Here is an 8156-nt window from a genome sequence, read left to right as displayed (position 1 = left end):
GCTAGAATGTTCTTGGTTCCAAACAGTGATGGATATACTGTTTTTATTCTCAGGAGTAAGTGCTGCCTTCAATGGCCAATGAAGTTCAAGCTTCAAGGAACCAAGAGTTTGCTGCTGTGGTCCCAGCATCAGCGACAGCTGAGACCATTAAGGAAGGTGGTTCTAAATAGACTGCTTATGCCAGCAAGCTCAGGTGTAGGCTCTTCAATTGGTGACCCATTCATACCTGTAGTTCACCTTTTCATCTTGAATTTCAGATTTAGGGTAACAGAAGGAACACTTGGTAGGGATTGTGGCTACTTTGGGGTATCCAGAGGTCTGAGCTGGTTATGGTTAACAGTTTACTCCTTCAACCAATCAATGTAGAGTCTTCATTCCATCTAAGAGGCTTCTGAGATCTGGTACAGACTGGAGGCTTCACCACGAAAGAAAGCTCTGCTTCTGTTCAGTACACATGGAAAGCCCTCTACAATTGTTTCCCAAATAAACGAGGCCGTCCTGCTGCCAACACTGGGCTTAGGCAGCTCTTACAGGGTTAATATACATCCCTCACTTTCCGGGACTATCTTTAGGGATGGAGACTCTGATACTCTATTTCACATCAGGACAGATGTACTTCCAGGTCAAGCCTATACCATCTCCCCACTGGGAGGGACCGACTCTTGCTGACCTAAATGAACAGACCATGAACTGCACTAAATCTCAGTAGCGAGCCTTTACTCTGGCCTGGGGCCTCATTCACAAACAGGCAGACGCTAAGTTTCCGTTAAGTTGTAGGAGTTTATTTTAAATAACCTACAGTTGATTAAAAGGGAATTCATGATAAAAATAGAAGATACTTGAGGAAAGATGTGGGAATGGACTCTGCACACACACTAAACTAACAATGCCTCTAAAACTAATGATTATAGCAAAAAAAAAGTCTTCACATTAAAATTTTCCTTTTTATGTTTTTTTCCCATTTTTTACACAATTACAAAAGAAAAAATAAAAGCCCTAAAAATCTTGATTATTTTTCCTTTTTGTTTTGTTTTGTTTTTGTTTTTCTTGGACCAAATGCTCATTTTCCTCTAAATTTATTGACCTGTGGAAGTTTTTATACAATAAAATCTTTCAAATGAAAGACTGGGGTTTCCAAAGAAAAAGATGGATCTCTTAAAGGGTACAAAGAATGGTCAGAACAAAGGATGATGGGAAAATGGTTTCAGTCACTGATTATTTCATTATCCTCAGACTCACTCGCCCTTCATCCCTCCCCAACCCCAAGCTACACGATCTTTAAGATCAAGAAGAAGGCTTAAATATTTTAAAATAATTAAAACGAAATAAAAATTCACATTTAAAAAGGAACACTCAAGTCAGGAAATATTTTCCCATCATGCTTTTCTGTGAATAGGTGTCTGAACCAAAACACTGCCGATGTCACAACTGCTTCAAGTTTAATGAAAACTGATTCCCATGACGATAGAATGACAGCTGTAATAGGTGCGCTGGGTTTTTGTTTTGTTCTACTTAATTTTAAATTCCTGAAATAGGGGAGAGGAGGGAGTTTAGGAATTTGTTTCTATTAAAATATAGAAGTTATTGCAAAACCCTAACTGTAAAAACGCACCAATATAATCAGACTTCCGCATACAGTAGCTGAGAGAATCCAAACATTGCAGCAAAACTGAATTTGCCTGGCAGGATGCTGACAAATTCCCATCCACTTGCTCTCTTGAAAATAAAAACAAAATTCAAAACAAATCATACAGCTAGAATTTTGATATCTGAAATATTTTTAAATAAGTTGTCCATAGGACAACTGGCTCAGCTCTCCCTTATAGTATCTCCAGGTCTATCTTTTTGCAAAGATGTTGGTTTGTTAAGACTTGCGGCCTCTCCCTCGGTGTGAGGGCAAGTGAGGCTCAGTTTATCTCCATCTTTCCCAAACCACACTGTTCCTTTTCACAGAAGCCCTGCCGAGACCGGTCAAAACTCATAGTCCTCATCAGTCATATCAATGGCCCAAGCAAACTTCTCCCTCTGGGTTTTGTTGTAAATCTTCTCAATTGGGACCCCCCATTTTTTGCACCTGCAAAAAATAAAAAAAATAAACAAATAAGTAAATATGGAGACAACAAAGGAGATTAGTCTAGCTCAGTGATAACCCAGAAGGGGTCCAGAGTTTTCTGATGCACCAAAATATTCAAAGGACTTTTTTTATCACCTCATTTTTTATCTCAACAGAGATCTCTAAAGGAGGCATTACTACTTTGATATACAAACAAGGTAGACTTTAGGTGACAACCATGCAGAGATGGTAAAAAGCAGTGGCCTTGTGCCACTAGAAAGTGCAGCTGGAATTTTACACTATGCAGTTTGGTCTGAAGCCCATACTTTTGACCACCCCCATCACACTGCTTCTCAAATCTAGGGAATGGTAAGATGCCTCTGTAGGTGACCTGCTGTTGTTCAACTTGACACAGCTACAGTTATTGGGGAAAGGGAATCTCAGTCTAGAAAATGCCTATATTAAATTGCCTGTGAGAAGGTCAACAGAGCATTTTCTTGACTAACTGATGTGAGAAGTTCCAACCCAGCAAGCCAGTAACCAATATTCCTTTGTGGTGGTCAATTTCATTTCTTGACTCCATATACATGTTTTAAGTTCCTACCCTGACTCCCCTCAGTAACCAGAGAGTTGTAAGCTGAAACAAACACCTTCTTCCCAAAGTTGCTTTTAGGTCATGGTTTTTTATCACAGCAATAGAAACACCAACCAGAACAGCAAGCTTTACTACCAAGACTGAAGACCAAGTATGATCCTCAGGACCCACATGATGGAAGGAGAAAATCTACTAACTCTTGCCAAACTGTCTGCAAATGCCTCATATACACTGTGGTATGAATAAGTGTACACACACACATACACTCTAGTGAAAAAGCAACACAAGCACAAAGGTAGGTCTCTGGTCTAGAATTCAATGACTTGAGCTAATTAAACCTCTTTAGAAATGATCCACTTGCTTGGATGCTACTGTGTGGGGCCATGGAAAGCAAGCCTGGAGCAAGAGTAGGGTTGAGGTGTGTCCAAACCCTGAATTCTCATCCTGAGATTGACAATGCTATTTCACTCCCCCATCCTTCCCCTTTGCTTCACCAGATGTGGTTATGTAACTGGTAGCCATGTTAAACTTTTTTTCCCCTTAAAAGGTCATGTTCAGTAGCATCTGGATTTCTTCTTCATACAACGAATCACCCTGGCACTGGCCAGTGATGTACACTCTTTGATAGCCCCTACTTACCCACCAAAGGTTTAAATAACCTCTGTTCTCCCCAATGAACTGAACCAGTTCTCTAAAGCTGTCCCCAGGTGTGTGTAAGCTTCCCTTCCTTTAGTCCAGCCTGATGATGTGCAATGGGACCTGCTACATGGAGAGGGAGAAGCAGAAATAGGGAGGATATATGTGTATGTGTGTATGTGTGTGTGTGTGTGTATGTGTGTGTGTGTGTGTGTGTGTGTGTGTGTGTGTGTGTGTGTGTGTGTGTGAAAGAAAAAGGGAGTGAGGGAACTTTGTATCTATGCACAATAGAGAATCTACGTGCCTTTGTAGATGCCTTTCTTCCTTCTTTGTGTTTTTTGGAACTTGTTCTTATTTTATTTATTTCTGAACAGAGTCTTTTAATTTAAACTTAGCTTCAAACTTGCATTGATAATCTTGCTTTTGCCTCCTAAGTACTGGGTTATAGGCATGCACTACCAAGACCAGGTTACTTTGTGATTAGACATGTGACTTAGGAGAGTACCAGATGTACTCCTCTGGCTTCTGCAGGCATGGGCTCCTACACTAATGTGTCCATGAGGCACCTAGGACATTTCATTGTACCTGTAGACAGGGCTCAGCAACCAGAGCTACAGGCTCTCCTAGAAGAAATGTGAACTTAGACATGGCCTGAGGGAGCTGGCAATACTCCCAAAGACTTTCTGCTTTTCCTTAACCAACAGTAGGAACTCTACACAGGCCTAATGCTTACCAAGCCACTGTGATCCTAGGGTCCAGGTAATTGAGTTTGGAGGTCCCCAAGGCAATTTGTTTGTTCTCCTCACGATCTGTGGCTTGAACCTCCAGCTTCATCAGCTGCTCTTCTAGTCTCTGTACAGCCTTCTTTTTTGACTCTACTACCCTGGAAGAATGGCAGAATCATTATACATTAAGACTGACCTATGGATAAGAAGAAACAAGTATCTTCATATACTGCTTAAAGGAAAAAAAATCATGGAAAATTTCCTCAAGAAATCTTTGAAAAACAGCTGAGTATGGTGGTTTATCCTGGAGTCAAGAGGACCGTAACATCAAAGATAGCCAAGGCTACATAATGAGACCATGTGAGCTAGGCCACCCACTCAGGCCTCTGAGCGATGATACCAACTGCTCTCTTTCTTACCCAGCCCTTGGTACAGTATCAGATACATACTTCTTGGTCTTTGCATCCTTCATGACTTTGGCATCAGCCTTAGCACTTTTTAGGTCCCTTCGAGCATCTGCTAGCTGATCTTTCTTGGCATCAATCTAGACAGAGAAAAACGGCAGTACAGTTAGGAATAAAATGAGCTGGAGAGGGAAAAGGGCTCTGGGAACCGTCAGTGTTTTCTAGTACAAAAAGGCTTTATGAAAACAACGATGGATAGTGACTGCAGAAAACAATCCAGCTGCTGTCTGCTGCTCATTTACGTTCTTCAGTGAACTTTAAACAATATAAGGTTCTGTAAGAGTAACCTGGAAATCTGGTTGTAACCTCTCAGGAAAACACTCTGGCTTTAGAGTCTAAACAGAGAGGAGGACCCAGATGACAGCTGTTTTCAAATGAATCCTATGCCAGGCTTTAGTATTTGTTAGTTAGCTAGTTAGTTTGGAAGAGACAGGGTAGCCAGGAGGTGGTGGCGCACGCCTATAATCCCAGCACTCTGGGAAGCAGAGGCAGGTGGATTTCTGAGTTCGAGGCCAGCCTGGTCTACAGAGTGAGTTCCAGGACAGTCAGGGCTACACAGAGAAACCCTGTCTCAAAAAAACAAAACAAAAACAAAAAACAAAACAAAACAAAAAACATTAAAGAGACAGGGTCTGACTATGTAGCCTTGCTAGACTAGAACTCACTCTGTAGACCAATCTGGCCTTAAACTCACAGAGATCTGCCTGCCCCTGACTCTCAAATGCTGAAATTATAGGCATGGACACCACTCTGGGCCCTTAGCATTCCTTCTGAGACTATTATAAGAGATACACATATTTGCTAAGCAAGCCCAGATCATTTCCCACAGTCTGCCAAATCTGTCTGGGAAAGAATTGCCAGCTTTGGGAAAGGATATACGAAAGAGGATATCCCAGTAAATTAAAAACTGGCAAGTAGGCATCAATTAAGAATTGCCTCAACATGGCTTACTATTTTAGAAAGTAGAGAAATCTAAAGTGAGAAGAAAATTAGTCATCATTCAATAAGAGCATCAATTGAAGTTTTTTCCCTCCCCAAAGGAAATCTTATGGAATCCATAGCTACAAGAAAGAGATAGAACACTTCCATCATCCTTCCTGCTTGTTGAAGCCTTGAAAACCTAAGTTCTGCTTTGGGTGTGGCTTAAAAACAGCAATATGATAATCCTGGAGCTAATTAATACTGGTGAGTTTGTGCTGCTGGATTCTAAAGAATCCCATCCTTGTCAGTGCCCTGATGACCTATGAGTTCAAGAGAATATGCCAGAGTAAATAGATGTTGACTTACACACATTGGGACTTTGTTGACTAAGCCTAAAAATTGTTAGACAAACACCACACCCATTGCCACCCTCTACCCTGCCAGGGGAAAAAAAAAACAAAACACATAAAATGCAGCCCAAGATTAGAAACAATTCACCATTGTGAGAGAATCATGAAATGTTTACTGTTAGTGGCTTCCTTCCAATATCTGTGTTGTTCAAAATTACTGGAACTGGCTTTTCACACAAAAGTACTGGAGCCCCCACAGGCAGATGCTTCTTAGGCCAGAAATGCAGCACATCATGGTCTCAACCATTTCTGTGAATGCTAAACTGGCAAGCTCTGTCAAATTCTCTCAAAGACTCCATTGACTGATTAGGCAACTGGGCGTGTGTTGACTTTGTGGACACCCAGGAGAAGGCTCCTACACGTGGAGGGCTTCTTTGGCAGGCAGCCTGAGCTGTTCAAACAGTGGTTCCAGAACAAGCACAACAATGACCTCCTCATTCTCCAGGATGGGTCTCCTGAACTGGGTAAACAGAACCTGGTACTCAAATTTATTTATTCTGGGCTTGGAATGACAACACATGAAGAAAGTAAACAGTATCAGGATCTCCATCCATCAGGGGAAAGCAAGGGCACATGCTAAAGTGGGCATTCTGTGGTGTGTTCTCAGCTTGCTGACTCTGCACAGATTAGAGAGGTCTGTGATCGACATTCACTCACTGTGGATCTGGAGATCCTTTCAGGCCGGGTAAATCAAAGCCTCTAGGTTGTAGCTATAGGTTAATATATATTATGCCTGTGTTCTCATCTTGTAGAAATCTCAAAAGGAGAATATTCTGAGCCTGAAAATATGTGTTAAGTTTCACTGCAAAGCAGTTTCTAAAAGTAAATGTCCAAGTATAGAGTTCCATAAATTTGGATTAAAAAATATATCTGTACTTTGGTCACTCTCTAGTTGACAATTATTATTTCCTCTTTAATTAACTGTGGGCAAGAACCCGAACCCAAAGAAATATAACTTATCCTGTGACTATTGCCAACAGATGTTGAATACTTTCTTGTTATGCATTACAGTGTTGTAGAACTCTTGAAATGAGACTTTTATTATCACTGTCTTAAACTTCATAATTATTAGGACCATCTCAAGATCTTAAATGAGGATACTTATACCCATGCCACAGACTGTCTTTAAATATAAATGTTTTGCATTGTAACCCTGTGTGCCTGTTTTAACATGAATATGTGCACTGTGCTGAGTGAGGAAGAAGAGTTGCACAGCAGTGAACAACATCAACTTGTTCTTGTATCAGTCTCTCCCAATAGGGCACGACCCTGACACAGTCAGATATGACACACATCAACAGAGGTAAACAGTTGCTCTAGGATCAGGAGACTGGGAATGTCACTGCTTCACCATCTTTTAAACATTAAACATAATACACCACTGAGGTGTATCTTCCTGTCATGCTTTTTAGCCAGATCACTGAGACTATTTTTGTCATGCTAGGGATAGAGCCGGAGCATGCTGTACACAAGGCAAACATTCTACCATGAAGCTGCACTCTTATTTCCATTTCGTCAAGTATAACAGGGACAACAATTAGCAATTCAGTGGTACATGGAAGTTAGCACTTCAAAACAGAAACTGGTTCATACAGAACTTGTGTCTCCAGCACAAATATTTTGGGATAAAACAACAAACACTATGATACTATCAAATTATTTCCATCCGTTACTTGTAGAAAAAAAAATTCTTTCTTTCCAAACAGACCCAGATTAGCCTGCTGTTTTCTCAGGCCACACTAAGTCAGATTCCAGAAGCCTCTCATTTTCAGAAGATATCACACATGACCACCATACCTTAGACTGCAAGTTCATCATTGACTTCTCAAAGGTCTTTGGTGGCGCCCTCTGGTGGTTACAAAGAATTGCAACAGCTCGATTGGCACGGTTATAAGACAGAATTTTCGCTGGTACATTCTCATCAGCTACAAAGAAATATGATAGTAACAGGGTCAATTTGTATACCAAGAATATACACATGAAATGTCTTCTAAGGACTTCATCTCTGTGATGTTTATACAGACCTTTAGCTTATCAAAATCAAGTTTCTCTGAAGGCAGAAGGTCAACATTTGAGTCAAAGGCAGTAAATTCTACATAAGCCTGAATGAGTTTCTGTCACAAGAGGAATTCTGAGCCTCTTTTTTTTTCTTTAACCTTACTGGATTTTGTGTCCAGGTCTCATTATGAAGTCCAGGTGGTCTCTAAACTACTAGGTTCCTAAATATCTATAACTACTGTACCCAGTTTGTCTATAACATTACAGGGAAATCTACATTTTTGGTTGTTTCTTAAAAACCTCGTAAGTAGGGGGCTGGAGAGATGGTTCAGCTGTTAAGAGCATTGACTACTT

The 8156-nt window shown here is 40.8% G+C and overlaps 1 protein-coding gene across 1 annotated transcript in view; it reads right to left on the bottom strand.

The window, feature by feature from the left end:
- Positions 1-760: 760 nt before the first annotated feature.
- Top1 (DNA topoisomerase I) overlaps positions 761-8156 on the bottom strand; it is an 80748-nt gene continuing 73352 nt past the window's right edge. The window contains exons 18-21 of the mRNA XM_052184172.1: positions 7602-7729; positions 4459-4553; positions 4018-4167; positions 761-2074 (exon numbers count right to left, since the gene is read on the bottom strand). Coding sequence (XP_052040132.1) covers positions 1972-2074; positions 4018-4167; positions 4459-4553; positions 7602-7729 — 476 coding nt within the window. The 3' untranslated portion in view covers positions 761-1971. The remainder of the gene's footprint in view (positions 2075-4017; positions 4168-4458; positions 4554-7601; positions 7730-8156) is intronic.

This window comes from Apodemus sylvaticus, chromosome 5, assembly GCF_947179515.1.
Source record: "Apodemus sylvaticus chromosome 5, mApoSyl1.1, whole genome shotgun sequence".
Classification (NCBI taxonomy): Eukaryota; Metazoa; Chordata; class Mammalia; order Rodentia; family Muridae; genus Apodemus; species Apodemus sylvaticus.
This window is presented reverse-complemented; position numbering and strand designations above follow the sequence as displayed.